Source organism: Lampetra planeri, chromosome 57 (genome assembly GCF_965212315.1).
Source record: "Lampetra planeri chromosome 57, kcLamPlan1.2.h2, whole genome shotgun sequence".
Taxonomy (NCBI): Eukaryota; Metazoa; Chordata; class Hyperoartia; order Petromyzontiformes; family Petromyzontidae; genus Lampetra; species Lampetra planeri.
In genome coordinates, this window is record NC_136163.1 from 2,628,987 (window position 1) to 2,654,133 (window position 25,147).

General features: G+C 52.5%; 1 protein-coding gene across 1 annotated transcript in view; it reads right to left on the bottom strand.

Moving 5' to 3' along the window:
* Positions 1-25,147, bottom strand: part of LOC144735742 (afadin-like) — a 209,275-nt gene that overhangs the window by 110,154 nt on the left and 73,974 nt on the right. Inside the window, 10 exon segments of the mRNA XM_078618239.1 lie at positions 3,091-3,311; positions 3,985-4,046; positions 5,409-5,473; positions 6,178-6,262; positions 7,615-7,898; positions 9,857-9,951; positions 16,872-17,117; positions 18,341-18,461; positions 19,417-19,574; positions 20,801-20,955. Coding sequence (XP_078474365.1) covers positions 3,091-3,311; positions 3,985-4,046; positions 5,409-5,473; positions 6,178-6,262; positions 7,615-7,898; positions 9,857-9,951; positions 16,872-17,117; positions 18,341-18,461; positions 19,417-19,574; positions 20,801-20,955 — 1,492 coding nt within the window.

Consider the following 25,147-nt stretch of genomic DNA (forward strand, 5'->3'; position numbering starts at 1 on the left):
CGACTTGGACTTGCATAACAATGACTTTGTCCCACCTCTGGTAAATGCCGGCACCTGGCGTTTGGTATCCTGAGAAGGGCCGTCGCCATATTCCGGCACATTCCTGGATGCAGCACAAATCCGCCTCTCTCTCGCACTGCAGGTGACGCCAGTGGGTGGAAAATTCCAGGTTTCTGTGGCAGGAGGGCTCTGGACTTGAAAATGATCTCATTACATTTCCACCAGTGACGAGGGAGACGATAAACAATTCCTCTTGATATGCAAATTATTTTGTCAAGGCGCTCTTCTTCCACCTCCAAACCAGCTTATATGTATATGCTAAATTCCTCTTGATATGCAAATTATTTTGTCAAGGCGCTCTTCCCCCCCTCCAACCCAGCTTAAAAAGACGCTCCAAGCCTGGGGTTGTCATTCAGACTCTGTCTTCTCGACAGACCTGTTCTTCACCTGAGGACGGCTGCTTGCGTTGTGGCCAAAACGTCGTGAGAATTATTTTATCATGTTTTATTTTTATTATTTTATTACTTCCCTTCTACGTGACTCTACCGAAAGAACCAAGAAGATAGGTCCACACCGTAAAGAAAAGAGTCCTATTGCAAATAGCAACAAGTCCTATTGCAAACAACAACGTAGTAGGCTTTCGCAACCAATATTATCCGTAATAAAGGGGTTTTTTTTGGGGGTTAGATCGAGTAAATATAAATGTGTCGTGAAACCCGCCACCACCCGACACAGCCAATTAGTAAGAAACGTCACGGCTACTCGAATTGTAAACGATGTTGTGGGTTTACTCTCCAACACACAACAACCGGTTAGTTCTGAACTATATTCTTGGTTCTTTCGGTAAAGTCACGTAGAAGGGAAGTAATAAAATAAAAAAAAATGAAAGAATAAAATTCTCACGAAAAAAAGTGGCGTTTTTTTCTTAACGTTAAGAAAAAAACGCCACTTTTTATCAAATTTTCTTGCTGTGGTTTTCACACCTGATGATGATTGCTTGTGTTGCCATCGAAACGTCGTGAGAATTGTATTGTTTTATTTATTATTTTATTATTTACCTTCTACGTGACTTTACCACAAGAACCAAGAATATGAATCCCTGCAGTCACGAAAGCTTTAAATCGAAATTTAGTTCTGAACTCGTTAACTAATTTGGCACGTTTTGTTGACGTCACAAAGTTTACCGATTGGCTGCGTCTGGTGGTGGCGGTTTTAACGACGCGCATTTCTATTTTACGCGACCTACCCCAAAAACCAAACGTTGTCACGGATATTTATTGAACCTTCATCTCGAGTGGCTTAAGCGCAAGCTTGCACGCGCTCAGTCGCGCACAGACAAACAAAGCAAAGTGAGGAATTGAGGGTCGTGGGGCAGGCGTAGAAATCAAATTGGCAAGGGCCGATCAACTTAAAAGCGCCAGCCTCCAAGAGCCACCGCTATTCCACTCTCGCGCACGACGGTGGCGGCATCTCTGTATGCGTCTACGTTGAACTTCTTTCACACTGTGCGTAGCCAAACACGCTAATTGGAGGTGCGGGGGAAGGACAACACTTAGCAAAGAGCAGTTCGCAAGAAATTACTTTTCCCAATCGAGATCATTTAAAAGTGCAACATAGCTTCCCCAGTGGCTTCCTGATATCGGCAGGAAGAGCGCGCTCCAGACGGCCGCGGGAGCGCATCTGAAAGCGCCGGGCGAAGCGCTAAACCGTCTCTGTTCGATGGCTCGACAAAAGCTGCTGCTGCTGTTGCTGCTGCTGTGAGGATGACCGGAGTTTGAGTGATGATGGTTCCCTGGCTCCAACGTCGAGGCCCTGCTGCTGCTGCTGCTACTGCTGCTACTGCTGCTGCTGTCACGGCGAGAGGGCTTCAGCAGAGAGTGTGTTGCTGCTCTATTAGGAGTAAATCGTACTCATATATTTCATTTACTTAGTGACTTGCTTACCGCTGCCATACTTTGCTCTACTATTGTTTTTTCCACGGTTTGTTGTTGTAACTTTCTGACTCGCCACTACCGCACAAGCGCCCGATAGTTCACCAGATTCCTCCAGACTGATTGTGATGGCAACGTCGAGATCCTACTGCTGTTCCTGCTGGCCATGACAAGAGGACTTCAGCAGTGAGAGGTTTGTGTCGTTTTCCTACGCCTCCTCCTCCACTACGGATGTCCCGGTGGAAATGGATGTTAACTCCCTCGCCTGGTACACAGGAGGTCGTGGATTCGATCCCCACCCTGACACCCGCTGTATATTTGGAGTTTGCGTGTCTCTCTCTCTCATCATCATCACGGTGGCTAGGAGATGTTAACTCCCTTGCCTGGTATGCAGGAGGTCGTGGGTTCGATCCCCACCCTGACACCCGCTGTATATTTGGAGTTTGCGTATCTCTTTCTCCCCGTGGTCGCGTGGATTTGTCTCCGAGATCTACCAGTTTATCCCTCCACATTTATAATCGACATCGCGCGTTGAGCGAGTATGTGGCTGCTCTAACTTGAGATTCCACTTGCGGCCAGTTTCGCTTCTGAAAAACAGCTACAGAGCCTTAATTAAAAATAGGGTTTTTCCCCTTTTTTCTGGCAACAAAACTGAAACCTTTTTACAAGGAATCACGTCTGCATTAACCACAATACTTGTGGTCAAAATGCAAACAAAAACACACACTGATAATATTTGCATTGCCCTTGAAACTGATTGGTCCACACCAGAGACGGCTTTCTTTTGAGCCAAGTCTCCATTGGTGCTAGACCAGAGGACGCCAAAAGGCATACAGCTCAAAGACAATGTCATTATCAAAGTAATGAGGGCTCGGGGTGAGCATCTACATCACTAGACCTCCTTTGCCATTACCAAAACCTATTATTGTTATTTTCATACCTTGATACTGGCAAAAATATACCATTTTACCCTGGTTACAACTACCCTAACCCGAATATCTAAATGCCCCCCCCCCCTTACCTGTTAACATAACAGTTTGCGGAAGGAGCGGGGCACGCTACGCCAACGCTTAAAACGTCAAGAACGAGAACAAGAGGAGACCCCCCCCCCCCCCACGCGCTCCCCCAACTTCCTGGCGGCCCGTGGGCGCAGGCTGACCTGGATGACGGCCTCCATCATGGCGACCATGCGGTTGACGAGAGACACGGTGCGACGGAGACGCTCCTCCTCGCCGGCGGCGGCGGAGGAGGCGCCGGCGGTGTTGGGGCTGCCGAGGGTGCGGCGCGCTGCCAGGTAGAGCGCGTAGGTGGGCGACAGCTTGAAGTGCGCCGTCGTGCTGTTGGTGTAGTTCACCACGCCCGCCAGGAACGCCTCCTCCGCTGTCGGCCGTCAGGAAGCGGGCGTTGTGGGGTAGGGGTGGGGGGTGGGGGTTGGGTGCGTCGATTAGCATGTGTGGTGCAGGCGGTGGCAGCGGTGGCAGCGGTGGTGGCAGCAGTGGTGGTGGCAGCGGTGGTTGTGGCAGTGGTGGCAGCAGTGGTGGTGGCAGCGGTGGTGGTGGCAGCAGTGGTGGTGGCAGCAGCGGTGGTGGCAGCAGCGGTGGTGGCAGCGGTGGTGGTGGCGGCAGCGGTGGTGGCAGCGGTGGTGGCAGCGGTGGTGGCAGCAGTGGTGGTGGTGGCAGTGGTGGCGGCAGCAGTGGTGGTGGTGGCAGTGGTGGCGGCAGCGGTGGTGGCAGCGGTGGTGGTGGTGGCAGCAGCAGTGGTGGTGGCAGCAGCAGTGGTGGTGGCAGTTGTGGCAGCAGCGGTGGTGGTGGTGGTGACGCTCTCGCATTAAGAAGAGCCCGGGTTCAAATCCTGGCTCAGGATGCCTCTAAGTAACCAGCTGCATGCAACTCCACACCCTGGCAACCTTACCAGGCAATCTCCTGTTTAGCCGCGTTGAGCGAGTCATGATCTAAAAAGTGCATAGCTCCAGCGGCTTATAATAAAAGAGCGTTCCAGACGGCCGCAGACGCGTGCGACGCGGTGACACGGCCACCGTAGTTGACTAGCTCACCTCCTTCTCTCAGCTCCAGCGTGGCTGGCAGATCGATGATTTGAGACGGCTTTTCTTGGCCGCTGCAGGCGCCAGAACACACGCCGACCCACAGTCACACCAGCGACACAAACTTGCAACACAATTAACTCGGACACCATTCTCCTTGGCTCCTACCCCCCCCCCTTACCCTATATAATATCACGGTTCTCTAAACAGCTCTCTTGATTCACTACAGCAATTTTGCTGTGGCGGTTCCACCTGAAGACGGAGGCTTGTGTTGCTTCCGAAACGTCGTGATTTCATTGAGTTGTTCTAATTTTTTTTTTTATTACTTTAATTTGTGATTTAATTTAGTTGTTTTCTTCTTGGTTCTTTCGGTAAAGTCACGTAGAAGGGAAATAATAAATAAGAAAAATATTACATAATTTTATTATGTTTTTTCCCCTTCTAGAAAGGAAATAATAAAATAATACATTATTTTATTATGTTTTATTTTTTTTATTTTATTATTTCCCTTCTACGTGACTTTACCGAAAGAACCAAGAAGATGAATCCCTGCAGTCACGAAAGCTTTAAATCGAAATTTAGTTGTTTTCATTTTAATATTTTTTGACCTACGTGACTTTAACGAAAAAACCAAAGCGTACCATCCTCACCGCCAGACTCGGCACCCGGGAGGTCGCTGGTTCGACTCCCGTCCCCCGGTGCAAGTGTCGATGGGGGCGCGTTCGTGCCTGGCCTTCATTGGGTGCGCTACTCGCCAACGGCACTTTTCCCCCAACAGTTTGTGAATGATAATTGGTTTTTTTACACTTCTATCTGGCAACAAACCTGACACCTTTTTTACAAGGAGTCATGTTTGCATTGACCACACTACCTGCAGTCAGAATGCAAACAAAAAACATAACTCTGATAATGTATGCACTGTCCTTGAAGTTGATTGGTCCACACCCGAGACAGCTTTCCTTAGAACCTAGTCTCACATGGGTTGGACCAGATGACGCCAAAAGGCGCACAACTCAAAGTTTGCGAATGGTCGTATGTGGGATCTGTGTCTTTGATGGTGTGGGTATGCGCGAATGCGTTCGCCCTGTTTTTTATTATGTACATTTGAATGCACGCTGAGGTGTGTGTGCGTGTGTGTGAGTAACGGTTAGCGCGCTGCGCTACAGAAGCCTGCAAACAGAGTTCGATTCCTGCTTACGGCCACCAACATCGGTGACAATTATCTGAACCGGTCCTGGGCCTCCCCTAGGTCGACTCGGCCTCAAATGAGAAACATCGACACTAGGGAGACAAAGGCGGCCGTGCGTGGTGCTTGGCACCCACTCCCTTCCTGTGTCGTGCCTTCACAGGTGCCGCTCGCTAACCGCACTTGCCCCGACAGTTTGTTAGGCTACACGGGGGACCTTTGTCTGTGTGCTTCTCCAAAGGGCTCTCACCGTAACTCTGACTTGGTAAATTCCACTCTGTCCGGTCGCATCGCAGACCTCCCATCGGCCTGACGCTGCAACAAAGACACGCGCAACACACAATGAATAGTGCAGATGTTGTTATCATTATTTTAACGTACAAATCCCGACAGTTTACCCAGGGAAAGCCTCACGGAGTCCGAATATTCTTCACGTTTTATCAGGAGGGTCTTGCCAGGGCCTGGCGGCAGCGCGGGGCCAAGTCGCGACGACGTCTAATCCACATTTGCGGGAGATTTTCCAGCAGCGTGATATTTGGCCCACCAGCAGTCGCATCGTACTTGTTCATCAATAGGAGAAGTAATCCGGTGAACCCTGGGAGGGGAGCCCGGGCAGAACCGGCGGAGAAAATAGAACCAGCAAGGGGCGCCCGAGTCGGGCTTCTTGCCTGCGAGGTGTGAGTATCGCCACAGCTCCACCACCGAGCGTAGCGGTCAGCGCTACGCTGCGCTACGAACCCGGCGACCCAAGTTCGGTTCCCGAATGCGGCCACCAACACCGATGACGATTATCTGATCCTGTGAACCCGTCCTGGGCCTCCCCCCTAGGTCGACACAGCACCTGGTGCGGTATGTAAACATCGCCACTGGGGAGACAAAAACGGCCATGCTCAGTGCTGGCCACCCGCCCCCTCGTGTGCCGTGCCGGCCTTCATAGGTGCTCGCTAATCGCACTTGCCCCGACAGTCTGTTCAGGCTATACGGGGGACCTTCGTCTGTGTGCGCGAGCGTGCACCCACCTTGGCGTGCGTGTCCGAGTTGCTGTGGACGTCTCCGTCGAGCTCAAACGTGGTCTCGTGGGGCACGGGCACGGAGCCACCACTGCTGCCCGCAGTGGGGAGGACACGCAATAGAGACACACACACACAGACACAAAGTCATTCACATGAACACAAAGGAAAATATACCCCGTATAGCCTTTAACACACTGTAGGGGCAAGTGCTGTTAGCGAGCACCTATGAAGGCCGGAACGGTACACGAGGGGGTGAGTGGCCAGCACCACGCCTGACCGCCTTTGTCTCCCCAGCGGCGATATTTTTACACCGCACCAGGTACTCATTTGAGGCCAAGCCGACCTAGCGGAGGCCCAGGACCGGTTCAGATAATCGTCACTGTTGTTGGCCATGAGCGGGAATCGAACCCGGATCGCCGGGTTCATAGCGCAGCACGCTAACCACTACACTACCGCTCCCCACTCCCCCCCCCCCACACATAAATACACGTAGACACACACACACACAGTCACAGACACCACACAGTCAATCGTACACACAGACACGATGACTGGGCTGAGACCACCAACACACTGCACCTGTGAACCTGGTTTTAAATCACAGGCAGTGACTGAAACAAATACGGACGGCCGTGGTAATGGCCACACCACCCCCTCATGTGCCGTGCCGGCCTTCATAAGTTGCTCCTAATAGCCACCGTTTGTTTACTTACCAGGCAAGGCCTACAGAGAGCTGGCTTTAACAAATGGCAGCTCTAAGAAGCGGCTTATCATCGTGTGGACATTTATAGCAGTAGCCAAATACTCTAGCACGTTGGTTGATTAATGTCAAGGGAAAAACCGGAGGACCCGGAGTGAAATCCATGCAACTGCGGGGAGAGAGACACGCAACTTCAAATATACAGCAGCAGGCATCAGGGTCGGGAGTGAACCCACGACCTCCTGTATAGCAGGCGAGGTAGTTAACATCTCCTAGCCACCGTGATGATGATGAGAGAGAGAGAGACACGCAAACTCCAAATATACAGCAGCAGGCGTCAGGGTCGGGAGTGAACCCACGACCTCCTGTACACCAGGCGAGGTAGTTAACATCTCCTAGCCACCGTGATGATGATAAGAGAGGGAGACACGCAAACTCCAAATATACAGCAGCAGGCGTCAGGGTCGGGAGTGAACCCACGACCTCCTGCATGCCAGGCGAGGTGGTCAACGTCCTGAACTCAAGCCGCGCGAGCCAACGATCGACGTCCGACCACAACAAATAAAACTATCAACTATTTATTTATTATCTTCCCAGGTAAAGAGGGGCACACGACTGACCTACCAAGCATCTCTTCTTCACAAGCGACCCGGCCACCACAAACTATAGCGGCTCAACCAAGTGACGGCTCATCACGGCGACACGGGGAGGGAGGGGGGGGTGGTTATCACGGACGGTCTCACCCCACGGCGGCAGCGGCGCGCGCCGGCTCCGTCTCCCCCTCGGCCGCACGGCGGACTCCGCCGGAGGAGGAGGAGACGCCGGGCGGCTCGTGGCCGGGGTCCACGAACTTGAAGACACTGGCGCGGCCGAAGCGCAGGGTGCAGCCGCTGCGCAGCATGGTGGTCTCCGAGATGCGGCGTCCCTGCACGAAGGTGTCCGCCTCCACGCTGCTCGGCGTCACCGTCACCACGCCCTCCATGTTGGTGACCACGCAGTGCTGCGGCTGGATGCCGGCGCCAAACAGCTGTGCGGCGTGAGGGTGGGTGTGAGGGTGGGGGTGAGGGTGGGTGTGAGGGTGGGCGTGAGGGTGTGAGGGTGGGCGTGAGGGTGTGAGGGTGGGCGTGAGGGTGGGCGTGAGGGTGGGTGTGAGGGTGGGTGTGAGGGTGGTTGTGAGGGTGGTGTGAGGGTGTGCGTGAGGGTGTGAGGGTGGGTGTGAGGGTGGGTGTGAGGGTGGGTGTGAGGGTGGGTGTGAGGGTGGGCGTGAGGGTGGGCGTGAGGGTGTGAGGGTGGGCGTGAGGGTATGAGGGTGGGTGTGAGGGTGGGTGTGAGGGTGGGCGTGAGGGTGGGCGTGAGGGTGGGTGTGAGGGTGGGTGTGAGGGTGTGAGGGTGTGAGGGTGGGCGTGAGGGTGTGAGGGTGTGAGGGTGGGCGTGAGGGTAGGTGTGAGGGTGGGCGTGAGGGTGTGAGGGTGTGAGGGTGGGTGTGAGGGTGGGTGTGAGGGTGGGTGTGAGGGTGGTCGTGAGGGTGTGAGGGTGGGTGTGAGGGTGGGTGTGAGGGTGGGTGTGAGGGTGGGTGTGAGGGTGGGCGTGAGGGTGGGCGTGAGGGTGGGCGTGCGGGTGGGCGTGAGGGTGTGAGGGTGGGTGTGAGGGTGGGTGTGAGGGTGGGTGTGAGGGTGGGCGTGAGGGTGGGCGTGAGGGTGGGTGTGAGGGTGTGCGTGAGGGTGGGGGTGAGGGTGTGAGGGTGGGTGTGAGGGTGTGCGTGAGGGTGGGCGTGAGGGTGTGAGGGTGGGCGTGAGGGTGGGCGTGAGGGTGGGCGTGAGGGTGTGAGGGTGGGTGTGAGGGTGGGTGTGAGGGTGGGTGTGAGGGTGGGCGTGAGGGTGGGTGTGTAGGTTGGTTGGTGAGTGGGTGGCGCGTGTGGTGGAATCAAAACACCGCGCGGCGCCGTCACGGTCGCGGAAATCGTGCACGCCTCACGTGCCCGCCAGCCCACCCCATTCACGCCGGTGTACAGACGGATGTACCAACTTTCCTTCACGCCGTGCGTGGCCAACCGCACTCATCGCAGCTGCAAATGCATTTTTTTAAACGGTGTAACGTCAACCCGAAAACAATACAATTACGGGCTGGAGCGGCACCCTCACCTTCGATATTTATGAAGCCACTGGGAGCCATGCACTCATTTATTTAGAACTATTTTTAGTGTTTAGTTTGCTGTCCTTCCACCCGCACCTCCAATTAGCACGGTTGGCTATGTACGGTGTTAAAAAAGTTCAACATAGATACATAGATACACGTGAACCACCCTGTTACTCCACGTGTGTGTGCGTTACAGGGAGTGGAAGTGTAGCGGTCAGCGCCGCTGCGCAAGGAAACCAGCGGCCCGAGTTTGATTCCCATTCACGGCCAACACCACTGACGATTATCTGAATCGGTACCTGGGCCTCCCCTAGATCGACTCAGCCTCCAATGAGTACCTGGTGCGATGTGTAAAAGCATCGCCACTACAGAGACAAACGCGGACGGGCGCGGTCTTGGCCACCCCACTCCCTCGTGTGCCGTGCCGGCCTTCACAGGTGTTGCTCGCTAACACAGCGGGGGGAATCTTTGTTTTGTTTTTGTTAAACACTAAACGGGCGTGAACACGGCCTACACAAGACATGGGCTGACGTGGTCCAGAAGGATGCGGAGCCGAGTGGACTTGGCCGTTGACCGGCACTCGTGACACACACGCCGCCGGTCGGCCTCAACATACGCACACGCACGCAGAGAACGGCGGCAGTAGAGGGGGCAAGATACCGGCGCCAAACAGCTGCGTGGTGGGTGGCGCGGTGGGGCAAGTGCTAACAGAACTTACGTACGGGCAGCGGTACGGGGGGGGGGGGGAACCCCAGAGCAAACAGGAACGTGGGAAAAAAAATCAACCCGTGACGACCTCTGAAGGGACCCCTTCCCCCGCACGCGTCGTGCGTCGCGAGCCCCTCTCACCTGGATGAACTGCGGCGACGACGTGTCGCTGCCGACCTCCGTCACGTTGAGCTGCAGCCGGTACATCTTGGGCTTGTCCCGCGAGTCCGAGCCGTCTGCACGCGGCACACGGTGGCGAGACGTTCAATGCCTCGCCCGGCAAGCCGGGAGGTCGTGGGGCAGAGGTCGCAAACGGGTTTTGATTCCTTACCCGTACCCGTACCCGGCCGCACCAGGGTCGCAAACGGGTACCCGTACCCGTACCCGGCCACGGGTAGCAGGGTATCGGGTAGGGTACGGGTATCGGGTACCCGGTTGCGACCTCTGTCGTGGGGTTAAGGATCGGAATCTCTGATTTATACTGGAGGGAATCCGATGGGATGTAAAGCTCTTTTTTTCCACAGATGTCCCAGTAGGGGCACGGCGTAAGAACGTTACAACAACAAAGAGTACAAACAAGGTAAACAAATCACCCAAACACATACAAATAAAACTAAACAATTCCCATCCTACCAGGCAAAGCCCAATGAGACGTTAACTTATTTTTCAAAAGCGACCTGTCCACAAATGACGCGTCTCTCTCACTCTCTCTCTCCGTCGTCGTGTGGATTTTTCTCAGGGTCCAAAGTATAGGAAAGGTAAGAAAAATATATCTAAGTTCAAGCCCATGGAGCTAAAAGGTCTTGGGTTCGATGCCGACCCTGATGCCTGTATGTTTGGGGTTTTCATTTTCTCTCCGTGGTCGCATGGAATTTTCCCTGGGTCCTCCGGTTTTTCCCTCCACATTTAGAATTCATCTTCTTGGTTCTTTCGGTAAAGTCACGTAGAAGGGAAGTAATAAAATAATAAAAATAAAACATAATAAAATAATTCTCACGACGTTTCGGCCACAACGCAAGCAGCCGTCCTCAGGTGAAGACCAGGTCTGTCGGGGAGACAGACGCTGAATGAAACACCACCACGCTTGGAGCGTATATTTAAGCTGGGATAGAAGGGGGGAAGGGCGCCTTGACAAAATAATTTGCATATCAAGAGGAATGTAGCATATTTATGGGAAATGCAGGTATGTGATTAGTACTACTTGTGAAATGCGTAGGAGGTGGACAAGGGGGGTTTCAAAGTCATATTATTTTATTATGTTTTAATTTTATTATTTTATTACTTCCCTTCTACGTGACTTTACCGAAAGAACCAAGAAGATGAATTCCTGCAGTCACAAAAGCTTTAAACCGAAATTTTGAATCTACATCGCACGTTCAACAGTATTTAGACTGCTGCTCTAAATTTCCACACGATGATGAGCCCATTTCGTCAAGCTATCATTTGTGACAGCCAGGTCGCTTCTGAAATGAGCTACTTAGCTCAGTGGGCTTTACCTGGTGGGGGGGGGGGGATGGTGGAGGCGGGAGGTGAGGGCGGTGGCGGAGGGGTGTGGCAAGCACCGAGCGTCATACTGCTCGGAACGTCAATGCCCGCGCATCAACGTACCCGGCCCGAGACGCAAGCTTTGTTATTTATTTCGATGACCGACTTCCCGGGAACACCCTGAACAAATGAGACGTTCCATCTCAAGGGGATCACGCGGGGTTTAACAAAGAAAGCCCGCAAACGCCGACGGCGAGCGTGCGGGAGTGATAGGGTGGTGAAATGTGGTGGGGGTTCATTCCAGCAGCGGAGAGAGCATGGCTGACGAGGACAATGTCCGGACATCGGGGCCGTTACCTGGAGTCCTGTAAGAGCGGTGGCTGTGGCGACCGCCTGCCGTGTCCAGCAGCAGCAGCAGCAGCAGAGAGATTAACGAGAGGACACGAAGAGGACAGCAGGCGGCACGAGAGACACGAGAGACACGAGAGACACGAGAGACACGGAAGAGCCGCGGGGGGACATCACGCGCAGCACGGAGGTGGAGTGCGCGAAGCGGGGAACGAACACCCGTCGTGATCGGCATGCGCGCAAGACGCACACACACACACAATGTACACGATGCACACACACACAACGTGCAAGACGCACACACACACAATGTACACGATGCACACACACACAACGTGCAAGACGCACACACACACAATGTACACGATGCACACACACACAACGTGCAAGAAGCACACACACACAATGTACATGATATACACACACACACACAACGTGCAAGACGCACACACACATAATGTACACGATACACACACACACAACGTGCAAGACGCACACACACACAACGTACACGATGCACACACACACAACGTGCAAGACGCACACACACACAACGTACACGATGCACACACACACAACGTGCAAGAAGCACACACACACAATGTACATGATACACACACACACAACGTGCAAGACGCACACACACACAATGTACACGATGCACACACACACAACGTGCAAGACGCACACACACACAACGTACACGATGCACACACACACAACGTGCAAGACGCACACACACACAACGTACACGATGCACACACACACAACGTACATGATGCACACACACACAATGTACACGATGCACACACACACAACGTACAAGACGCACACACACAATGTACATGATGCACACACACACACAACGTGCAAGACGCACACACACACAATGTACATGATGCACACACAACAAACAAAACGCATACACACACACAATGGATTCGATGCACACGCGCACACGACGGACACGATGCACACCCACACAACGTGCAAGACACACACACACACACAATGTACATGATGCACACACACACAACGTGCAAGACGCACACACACACACAACGTGCAAGACGCACACACACACAACGTGCAAGACGCACACACACACAATGTACATGATGCACACACAACAAACAAAACGCATACACACACACAACGGATACGATGCACACACACACAACGTGCAAGACGCACACACTACAAGACACACAAACACAATTGTATACAATGTACACGTACACACGGACAAGACGCACACACACACACAACGGACAAGATGCACACCACCGACACGACGCACACACACGTCGCATCGCACAACTCGCACACCCGACACCAACACACGCTTCACACGTCAAACGCGCACGTGTACAGTCATCGCACGCGAGCGGCAACACACGTCACACACACCCCCGCGTCGCAGTCAGGAGACGTGGATTTCAAGCGGACGACAGTTGCCATTAAAATCGAGCAACTGCAATTATCAGACGAGCCACAGGGGGGCGGTGAAGGCCAATCCCCCACCACATCACGAGCCTCTTCTTCCGCACGGTGGCCGATGTAGAAGCACCCCCGATTAGCACGGTCTGCTACGTACGGTGCGAAGGAAGTTCGTTCAATATACACACAACGTACACACAAAGAGCAGCAACTACAATTTCGCATTCAGGTGTGCAAGACCAGACAACCGCGTCAGGAGTCAGCGGAATTAGTTTTATTGCCGTGATGTCTCCTTCATATTTGTGGATCTGTGGGGATTGCGTTGTTACCGTCGTACTGTGGTCCTGTTCTGGATGATCCACGGTCGAACGCTACTAACGGAGAGTTTAAAATTTTCCATTTGTCCATCAGGTAGCCGCATCTGCAGCCTTGGTGTGTGCAGTGGATCGCAGTTTAGGGTGGGCCATGAGCTTCGTGGAAGTCACAACTATTTATCAACTTCTTCTTGGTTCTTTCGGTAAAGTCACGTAGAAGGGAAGTAATAAAATAATAATAATAAAAACATAATAAAATAATTCTCACGACGTTTCGGCCACAACGCAAGCAGCCGTCCCCGACAGCCCTGTTCTTCACCTGAGGACGGCTGCTTGCGTTGTGGCCGAAACGTCGTGATAATTATTTTATTATGTTTTATTTTTATTATTTTATTACTTCCCTTCTACGTGACTTTACCGAAAGAACCAAGAAGATGAATCCCTGCAGTCACGAAAGCTTTAAATTGAAATTTATTTATAAACTATTTTCTATTTTGCAATTATATATTTTTTTTAATCAGGTAAGACCCCACTGAGTTATATCGATCTTTTTTACTGCAGTGAACAGGCCACAAATGATAGCTCAACGAAGTAGCTTATCGCGTAGAATTTATAGCAGCCAAATTTCTTTAACAGATGTTGATTCCAAATGTGAAGGGAAAATCCAGAGGACCCAGAGAAAAATCCACGCGACCACGGGGAGAATATTAAAACTCCAAATTTTCAGCAGCAGGCGTCAAGGGTCGGGATTGAACCCACGACCTCCTGTATACCAGGCGAGGTAGTTAACATCTCATAGCCACCGTGATGATGATGAGAGAGACACGCAAACTCCAAATATACAGCAGCAGGCGTCAGGGTCGGGATCGAACCCACGACCTCCTGTATACCAGGCGAGGTAGTTAACATCTTGCCACCACACACGCCAAGTCACAACACACAAGACAACAAGCGGTACAAATGTCATACGTAACAAAGCACATCACGTACAATACAAATGTCATACACTGCACGATGCAACACGCCGTACATAACACCGCATTACAAATATCACAAGATAAGACCGCGTAACATTACACAAACAACGTAATGCTCGCGCGCAGAGGACAAGCACACAACAAACATTTTGCAGACTCGTTACGCCCCAACGTGCGCGCTCACGCACGTACATGCAACGTAGCACAGACACCGTACACAGCACAATGCACAGGGACATCGGGAGGCGCGCGGACGCTCACAACGATGGCGCACGCCACAAGTCGTCACACGAAGGGGCAGAGCCCATTAAGGCGTCGTTAGGCTACTAACGGCGCATCCCATCGAGGCAACCCCCCACGCCGCCCCCCCGAGACGCAAGCAAACAAAGCGGGGAGACAAACGAGCGGCGTGCAACCCTCTCGTGTTACACAGGAAAGGGGCCCAGGCCTTGACAGCGAGTCCTCGTTCAACGCGCTCGCAGGTATATGAATGCGGTCCTGAACGGTGTCGCGTGAAGCGAAAACATTTTCCCAATTGATAATGCGACGATAAAGTTTGGCGAGACACGATGCACTGCCGCGCGCACGCAGAGTAAAATGCGAATACACAGCGGGCGTCAGGGTCGGGACTAAACCCACGACCATCCTGCATACCAGGCGAAGGAATTAACATCTCCTAGCCACCGTGATGATAATGAAAGGGAGAGACACGCAAACTCCAAATATACAGCGGGTGTCAGGGTGGGGATCGAAACCACGACCCCCTGTGTACCAGGCGAGGGAGTTAACATCTCCTAGCCACCGTGATGATGATGAAAGGGAGAAACACGCAAACTCCACATATACAGCGGGTGTCAGGGTGGGGATCGAAACCACGACCTCCTGTGTACCAGGCGAGGGAGTTAACATCTCTTAGCCACCGTGGTGCCACCGGTCGAGACTAACGAGAGAGAGGTCGTACACGACGGAGAAGGAGTGATGACATGAGCTCGTGTGAAGCAGTCGGGGGTGATGTTGCTTTGGTGGCTAACCCAACGGAGTCATTTGATCAAGGTGGACCACTGTGGTAATGTGTAAACATCGCCACGAGGGAGACGAGGCTATACACGGGGAACTTTGTCTCTGGTATTTACCAGGGTGCATTAAGCAGGGTGCCACCCTGCTTAATGCCGCGCGGTGAGGGCAAGGAGGGGGGGAGAAAGAGAGGATTGCCATTTGTTGCGTGCCGAGGTCCGTGACGGTTCGGCGGGGGGGGGGGAACACGTGGTCTCAGCGCCCAAATAATCCCCCCCTCCCCCCCTCCAGTGGGGGCTGCCAGGAAACCAGTGAATTGTAGGAAACAGATTTTCTTTGCTGGGAAAACCGCGAGCGCCCGGGCCCCCGGCGCGTCTCACGGCGACGCCAGCTCCTGTCAAGCTCCTCCCAGCAAGCACAAACACAGAGTGCTGGTGTGTGTGTGCGTACGTGCACACGCGCGTGTACCCCGTGTGGTGTGTTTAAAAACATTGCCGCTGGGGAGACAAAGGCGGTCGGGCGTGGTGCTGGCCACCCACCCACCCCCTCGTGTGCGTGCCGTGCCAGCCTTCATAGGTCCTCGCGAACAGAACTTGCTCCAACAGTCTGTTAAGGCTATACGGGGGAGCTTCGTATTTGTGTGCGTGTACATGGGGAGCGGTGGTGTAGCGGTCAGCGCGCTGCATTACGAACCCAAAGTTCGATTCCCGCCCACGGCCAACACCAGTGACGATTATATTTGAACCAGTCCTGGGCCTCCCCTAGGTCGACTCGGCCTCAAAAGAGTACCTGGTGCGATGCGCAAATATCGCTGGTGGAGAGACAAAAGTGGCTGGGCGTGGAGCTGGCCACCCACCCCCCTCGTGTGCCGTGCTGGCCCTCATAGGTGCTTCTAGATGCTACCCACGCGCGTTGGTTTTTTTGCTCGGTCTGTGTACACAATGCGAAAAGCATGAAAATAGACTTTTGTATTTTTCGAATTAAAGCTTTCGTGGCTGCAGGGATTCATCTTCTTGGTTCTTTCGGTAAAGTCACGTAGAAGGGAAATAATAAAATAAAAACATGATAAAATACAATTCTCACTTTACCGAAAGAACCAAGAAGACTTTTGTATTTTTGGGGGGGGGGGGGGGTGCAATAATGGATATTTTTTGCACGGCAAGTGTGCCTGCTGACGTCACGCATACCCCCCCCCTCACCCTCTGCGTAGGCCGTGTATTAATCCAAGACAAGAATCCAAGTCCCGGGTAAAGCCGGGTAGTAAAGCTAGTTTATTATAAAGCGACTGTTCTTCAGGAACGCAACTACCGCCGCGTTGTAGGAGAACAGGCCGTACTGCCTATCCACCCCAAAGGTCGCAAACGGGTTTTGATTCCTTACCCGTACCCGGCCGCACCAGGGTCGCAAACGGGTACCCGTACCCGTACCCGGCGGGGTACGGGTAGCCGGGTATCGGGTAGGGTACGGTTATCGGGTACCCGGTTGCGACCTGTGATCCACCCCCACCCCACCAGTCCCCCCCTCCGTCACACCCCCCATAGCCCACCCCCCACCCCATCACACTCCGGCGGGCCGTACCTGGGCTGAGCTCCACGAGGTACGGGAGCCTGTCGGGTGGCGGCGCCGCTCCGTACGCGTCGTGCCCGGAGCCGGAGTCGGCCCCGGGGGCTGCGTCACCGCCACCGCCGCCACCACCACGCCGGCGCTCCTCCTGCCCCTCCCCGGCAGCCTTGCCCACCACCCCCTTGAGCTGCTGGTGCTGCTGCTGCTTCTTCCGTCGCGCCGCCACGTCCTCCTTCTTGCGCAGCTGGAAGACCAGCACGCCTGCTCTCGCCGCACGAGCACCCACGCACGCACGCACACGCCGGTTATTGAGGAGGTGGAGGTGGTGGTGAAGGTGGTCGTGGTGGTGGTAGTGAAGGTGGTCGTGGTGGTGGCGTTTAAGGTGGTCGTGGTGGTGGTGAAGGTGGTCGTGGACGAGGTGGTGGTGGTGTTTAAGGTGGTCGTGGTGGAGGTAGTGTTTAAGGTGGTCGAGGTGGTGGTGTTTAAGGTGGTCGTGGTGGAGGTGGTGTTTAAGGTGGTCGTGGATGAGGTGGTGGTAGTGTTTAAGGTGGTCGAGGTGGTGGTGGTGGTGTTGAAGGTGGTGGTGGTGGTGGTGTTGAAGGTGATGGTGGTGGTGGTGTTGAAAGTGGTCGTGGCAGTGGTCGTGGTGGTGTTGATGGTGGTCGTGGTGGCGGCGCTCGTGGTCGAGGTGGTGGTGTTGACGGTGGTTGCGGTCAAGGTGGTGATGGTGGTAATTGTGGTGTTCGCGATGATGAACACCATGAAGAGGAGGTGATGGCGGCGAGGTATTAACTCCCTTGCCTGGGTTGCAGGAGGTCGTGGGTTCGAACCCTTCCCTGATGCCTGCTGTATAATTGGAGTTTGCGTGTCTCTCCCTCTCTTTCCCCGTGGTCACATGGAACTTTTCTCCAGGTCCTCCGGTTTTTCCCTCCACATTTATAAATCAACATCACGCGTTCAACGCATTTGGCTACCACTTTAAATTTCCACGTGACGATAATGATGAGAGCCACATCGTTGGCTCATCATCATCGTCGGCACGTCAATAGAAAAAAATTAACCCGTAAAAACAAAGTTTTTCACTATAAATCCTATATATGCGTGGCGGCTAGAATCCTCTCGTCCTCTGGCTTGAGATGGCTGCCACCTATGGGTCAGATGATTGCCTGCCACCATTAAGCAATTGGTAATTAAATATAATTAATTTTTTCCTAAAAAGTGTAAAGTTATGGAACAAAAATTCTCACGAAAATAAATTGTCACGCACAACGAGTCTGTGTGCAAAATGTCAGCTCGATTGGATCACGGGAAGCGGGTTAAAAAACGACCGAAAGATTTGCACGGTCGTAAGCGCGCAAGCAAGCACTTAATATAAAGGAACTTAATATAAAGGATTTAAAAAGAGCTACGAATGGGCTCTACTCGGGGGGGGGGGAAACAAAACTTCTGCAACCTCTGAGCATGTCGTCCCAGTGCGGCCTCACCGTCCTCAGCGGGCCACTCCACCAGGATGTTGAGGGGGCAGTCCTGGTCGTCGAGCGCCGTTTCCAGGCCTTCGCGTCGCACCGCCTCCTCCATCATGTCGCTGTCGGGCGGCAGCACCAGCTGCAGCGATGGACGAACGGAGAAACAAACAAACGACAAAAACAAAGTTGGGGCGGTCCGTACCCAACGGGCTCTCGTCGACGCCGGCGAGCGGCAACAAACGGGCGGCGCGAAAGCGCCGGCGAGCGAACGTGGGCAAGCGCCTGTGTGTCAGAATCAGAACGCTTTGTTTGGACTGGAGGAGGAAGGGGGGTGTGGGGGGAGGGTGAGAACTTTACGACAACAAAAAAATACAAAAACACGATACGGGTGCAAAGTATAGGAAAGGTAAATTCATCTTCTTGGTTCTTTCGGTAAAGTCACATAGAAGGGAAGTAATCAAATAATAAAAATAAAAGATAATAAAATAATTCTCACCACGTTTCGGCTGCTTGCGTTGTGGCCGAAACGTCGTGAGAATTATTTTATTATGTTTTATTTTTATTATTTTATTACTTCCCTTCTGCGTGACTTTGCCGAAAGAACCAAGAAGATGAATCCCTGCATTCACGAAAGCTTTAAATCGAAAGGTAAATTCCTTTGTCAAGGCGCTCTTCCCCCTCCAACCCAGCTTAGATATATGCTTCCAAGCCTGGTGGTGTTCAATCAGACGCTGTCTTCCCGACAGACCTGTTCTTCGCCTGAGGACGGCTGCTTGCGTTGTGGCCGAAACGTCGTGAGAATTATTTTATTTAATTTTTATCATTTTATTATTTCCCTTCGACGTGACTTTACCGAAAGAACCAAGAAGGTAAAGAAATCACTTACAATAATATATATAATATACTACATACCTAAAACTTCTTTCGCACCATATGTAGCCAACCGCGTTAAATCAGAGGTGCGGGGGGGGGGGGAGGTGGAAGGACATTTTGGCGCGCAACGTGGCCCGCTGAGGCCCGCTGAGGCCCGCTGAGGCCCGCTGAGGCCCGCTGGGGTCGCTGGGGGCCGCTGGGGGCCGATAAGAACCACTCACCCTGGCCAGGCAGTAGTTGGCGGGGTCTTCCCGCTCCAGGCCGTACTTATCCAGCACCTCGCGCACCACAAACTCGGCGGGGTCCGACAGAGACACGAGCAGCGTCTTGTAGGGGATCGTCGGCCTGAGGCTGTCGGCAAACACCCGCAGCATCCCGCCTGCGCACGCGCAAAGACAAAGATCCCCCCCCCCCCGTATAACCTTTACAGACTGTTGGGGCAAGTGCTGTTAGTGAGTAGCAGCACCGATGAAGGCCGGCACAACGCCCGGGCCGCCTAGTGGCGATGTTTATATACCACACCAGGTCCTCCTTTGAGGCTGAGTCGACCTAGGAGGCCCACGGCCAGTTCAAATCATCATCATCACTGGTGTTAGCCGTGAGCGGAAATCGAACTCGGGCCACCGTGTTCATAGCGCAGCGTGCTAACAGCTGCACTACTGCTCCCGTATCCACACATACAACAGACACATAGCTAGACAAAGAAGCGTTGCTCATGTTATTGCTCGTGCATTTCTGTGTTGCAGCGTTGCTATTATGTTGATGTTCACCAAACACTATTGCCCATGCGTTGAATTGTTGCTACTGTGTTGCAGCCTTGCTCACGTGTTGCTAATGTCACTGCACATCCGTTTGTGTTGCAGCATTGCGACTGTGCTGCTCAAATGTTGCAGCATTGCTATTATGTCGCTAGCACTATTGCCCATGATTTGAATTGTTACTACCGTGCTGCAGCGTTGCTCATGTGTCTCAGCGTTGCTATTGCGTATGTACGTTGAACTTCTTGTCCACCGTACGTAGCCAACGGAGCTAACTGGAGGTGCGGGGGAAGGTCAACAAACAACGCGACACGTCACTACACACGTGTAGCTACTCGTCACTACACACGTGTAGCTACTCGTCACTACACACGTGTAGCTACTCGTCACTACACACGTGTCGCTACTCGTCACTACACACGTGTCGCTACACACGTGTCGCTACTCGTCACTACACACGTGTCGCTACACGTCACTACACACGTGTAGCTACACATGTGTCGCTACACACGTGTAGCTACACATGTGTCGCTACACGTCACTACACACGTGTCGCTACACGTCACTACGCACGTGTCACTACACACGTGTCGCTACTCGTCACTACACACGTGTGTAGCTACACACGTGTCGCTACACACGTGTCGCTACACGTCACTACACACGTGTCACTACTCGTCACTACACACGTGTAGCTACACGTCACTACACACGTGTCACTACTCGTCACTACACACGTGTCGCTACACGTCACTACACACACGTCACTACACACGTGTCACTACACACGTGTCGCTGCACACGTGTTGCTGCACACGTGTCGCTACTCGTCGCCCGTGGCACGCACCGGAGCGGGGCCGCCCGTCGTCCCCGTGGAACTCCTGCAGGCGGCGCTCCAGCTTCTGCTGGCGCCGCCGCTTCATGACGACCTCGGGGTTGGAGATGGTTCGCGTGAAGCTCGTCTCGGGCATCTCCTTGTAGACCTCCTCCGCCACGCCCGCACTGAGCACGCAACAAAGACAAAGATCCCCCCCCCCCCTTTAACAGGGTGTTGGGGCGAGCGCTGTTAGCGAGTAGCAGCTGTGAAGGCTGGCATGGCGCACGAGGCGGTGGGTGGCCAGCACCGCGCCCGGCCGGCCGCCTTTGCCTCCCGAGCAGAGGTAGCAACCGGGTACCCGATACCCGTACCCTTCAAGTTCAAGTTCATTTATTAGGTATAGCCCTGTGAGCCATTCGGCTCTTGAATCGGGGGCAACCGCAACAAACAAAAACATGAACAAAAAAACATCTTAAAGTGAATATGTGACTTAGTGCAAACAGAAAATCCAAGAAAAGACAGCAAAATATTGCAGAAAAAACAACGTACACCAACGCTACCTGTACCCGGCCGGGTACAGGTAGCCGTTTGTGACCCTGGTGCGGCCAGGTACGGGTACGGGTAGGCCGTGAGTCACTGGTGAGTCACCGTTTGTCACTCATTTCGGATAGAGTACGGGTACGGGTACCCGATACCCGGCCGGGTACGGATACCCATTTGTGACCCTGGTGCGGCCGGGTACGGGTAAGGAATCAAAACCCGTTCGCGACCTCTGCTCCCGAGTGGCGACGTTTACGCACCGTACCAGGTGCTCATTTGAGTCGACCTCGAGGAGGCTTCAGGTCCCGTTCGCACAATCGCCACTGGTGTTGGCCGTGAGCGGGAATAGAACTCGGGTCGCCGGTTTCGTAGCGCTAACCGCCACACAATTGCTCCCCGCACACACACACAGAGACTCCTACCTCCCCCTTTCCCACTGGCACAGTATCAGAACATTTACGCTGGTGGAATCCGATGACCTACAAAGCTCTTTTTCGCAGATGTCCCTTGGCACATCCGAGCCAAACCAGAGCGGGGGCCCTCACGGTACGGGTGGTCGGGATTGGGACCCACGAGCAGCTGTACACCAGGCAAGGTGCCTGGCCTGTCGCATCGCGAGACAGTGAGAGAATTGGCAAAGGCTTGGGGAGGCCTTCACCCAGCAGTGAGATGTGCGATGGCTGACGATGATGATGATGATCACAGCGATTGTAATTGTGCTGCAGTACACGCACGAATAGCGCTGTGTCAATGCAGAAAATGGCTTGAGATTACAAAAGTAGGGCGGGGGTGGGGGTTGCAAAAGCTTGGGCAGGATTAAATAGACAATAACGGGCGTTAAAACCTCAGAACCGGACACGTTTTGCAGTTGGATAGAATTCAACTGTGGGCACTGTATGCAATGTAAACACAATGCCCTGTTTTTTAGTGTGGCGAGGAATGGTGGCGCCTAAGTGGCGAGATGTTAGCTGCCTCGCCTGGTGTACAGGAGGTCGTGGGTTCTATCCTGATCCTGACGCCTGCTGCTGTATATTTGGAGTTTGCGTGTCTCTCTCATCATCATCACGGTGGCTAGGAGATGTTAACTACCTCGCCTGGTATACAGAAGGTCGTGGGTTCTACCCCGACCCTGAGGCCTGCTGCTGTATATTTGGAGTTTGCGTGTCTCTCTCTCTCGTCATCATCACGGTGGCTAGGAGATGTTAACTACCTCGCCAGGTATACAGAAGGTCGTGGGTTCGATCCCGACCCTGAGGCCTGCTGCTGTATATTTGGAGTTTGCGTCTCTCTCATCATCATCATCACGGTGGCTAGGAGATGTTAACTACCTCGCCTGGTATACAGGAGGTCGTGGGTTCCATCCTGACCCTGAGGCCTGCTGCTGTATATTTGGAGTTTGCGTGTCTCTCTCTCTCTCTCCCCGTGGTCGTGTGGATTTATCTCCGGGTCCTCCGGTTATTCCCTCCACATTTAGAATCAACGTCACGCGATTAGCCACTTCGTTGAGCTATCATTTGTGATAGGCGGGTTTTTAATGAAAAACAGTTACATAGCTCAGTGGGCCGTAGCTGGTAAAATAAAAAACAATAGTTCGGAGAATGTGTTGGGAAACAAACATGATTAACAATGATAATTTACATTCGTAAGGTGGCGCATTTCATCATTAAATCCCAATCCTCTGTTTACGGAAAACAGAAAATAAACACAACGTGTAGGGTACACGTCCAGAACTAACTGGGGTGGGTGGGGGGTTAAAGGCCGGTTGACAGAGGTGAGTTTTCAAGACGGGACTTTAAATATAGCTCTAACAACTCCGATTGTATAATTAGCACCGGGTGAAGCGTCGTTTCAAAGCTTGGAGAGCGGCCGCACGCAGTGGCAACGTCCCGCTCAGCCGTGGCAGGACACGTGCCTTGACCTCGGAGTACTCGGAAGGCGATCCCGAACATCTCAGGCGACCTATCGTTGGTGTAAGGATACATACTCTTTGGTTCTTTCGGTAAAGTCACGTCGGTATAAAATATCAAGTAAATTAAATCACGACGTTTCAGGCGCAACACAAGCGTCCTTCATCACGTGGGACAACCACAGCAAGAAACAATTGCTTAAGTAGGATTTAATTTTCTTGGTTCTTTCGGTAAAGTCACGTAGAAGGGAAATAATAAAATTCTAAAAATAAAACATAATAAAATAATTCTCACGACGTTTCGGCCACAACGCAAGCAGCCGTCCTCAGGTGAAGAACAGGTCTGTCGGGGAGACAACATCTGAATGAGACAGCGTCTGAATGACGCTGTCACCCTGTGCTAATGACGCTGTCTCCCCGACAGACCTGGTCTTCACCTGAGGACGGCTGCTTGCGTTGTGGCCGAAACGTCGTGAGAATTATTTTATTATGTTTTATTTTTATTATTTTTTATTATTTTATTATTTCCCTTCTACGTGACTTTACCGAAAGAACCAAGAAGATGAATCCCTGCAGTCACGAAAGCTTTAAATCGAAATTTAGGATTTAATTTATTTTAGATTTTATACCTACGTGACTTTCCCGAAAGAACCAAACAGTATGTATAAAGATGGACCCCAGTTCGTGTAAATATCTACAACCTCACTCAACATATAGTAGTCGGTTTTTACCCTTTCAACTGGTACAAAAACTGACACCTTGATACAAGGCATCATGTTTGCAATAACCACAACACAAGCAGTCAAAATGCAAACAAAAAGAAACAACTCTGATGATGATAATGATATGCACTGTCCTTGAAGTTGATTGGTCCACACCCGAGACAGCTTTTCTTAGAGCCTAGTCTCCATTGGTGTTGGACCAGATGACGCCAAAAGGCGTACAACTCAAAGACAGCACACTATCAGAGTATTGAGAGCTCGGGGTAAGCATTTACACTATGAGACATCTCCTTTACAAACATGATGACTTGTATAAAGGTGTCAGTTTTGTACCAGTTGAAAGGGTAAAAACCTACTACTATATTTTGCCAATGGTAAAGGAGATGTCTCATAGTGTAAATGCTTACCCCGAGCTCTCAATACTCTGATAGTGCGCTGTCTTTGAGTTGTACGCCTTTTGGCGTCATCTGGTCCAACACCAATGGAGACTAGGCTCTAAGAAAAGCTGTCTCGGGTGTGGACCAATCAACTTCAAGGACAGTGCATATCATCATCAGAGTTGTTTATTTTTGTTTGCATTTTGACTGCTTGTGTTGTGGTTATTGCAAACATGATCCCTTGTATAAAGGTGTCAGTTTTTGTACCAGTTGAAAGGGTAAATACCTACTACTATATTTTGCCACTGGTAAAGGAGCTGTCTCATAGTGTAAATGCTCACTCAACATCCCTACCCGAGAGATAGCCCGGACCGGCAAAATTAATCGTCAAAACCCTACAAACAAAATTCGACGCTCAACCCGCGTTCACTTCCATTGAGATTCATCACAAACAAGTGGTGGGGAGTGGGCAGTGGCACGATGGTTAGCGCACCGTGAGTTACGAACCCGGCTCCTAAGCTCGATGCCCGGCCACGGCTGACATCAGTGCCGAGCGATATGCAAGTCCTCTGTGTTTCGCCCCCCCCAACTCTTCACCAACCCGCATTGGACCAGCGTGGTGAAGTACGGTCACGCAACACGCATGACCAGTGGGGGAGGGGGGGGGGGAAAGTCGGCAACCAATATAAGAGGAGCTATTTAAGATTTTCGAATTCGGTACACCCAATATTTCAAGAGCCACAATGCAATGTGGTGAACATACGAGGCTGCTGGTCCTTGATAAATAACGCCAAGAAGGAGCCCTTATTTTTACGGACAGCGCTTTGAGATG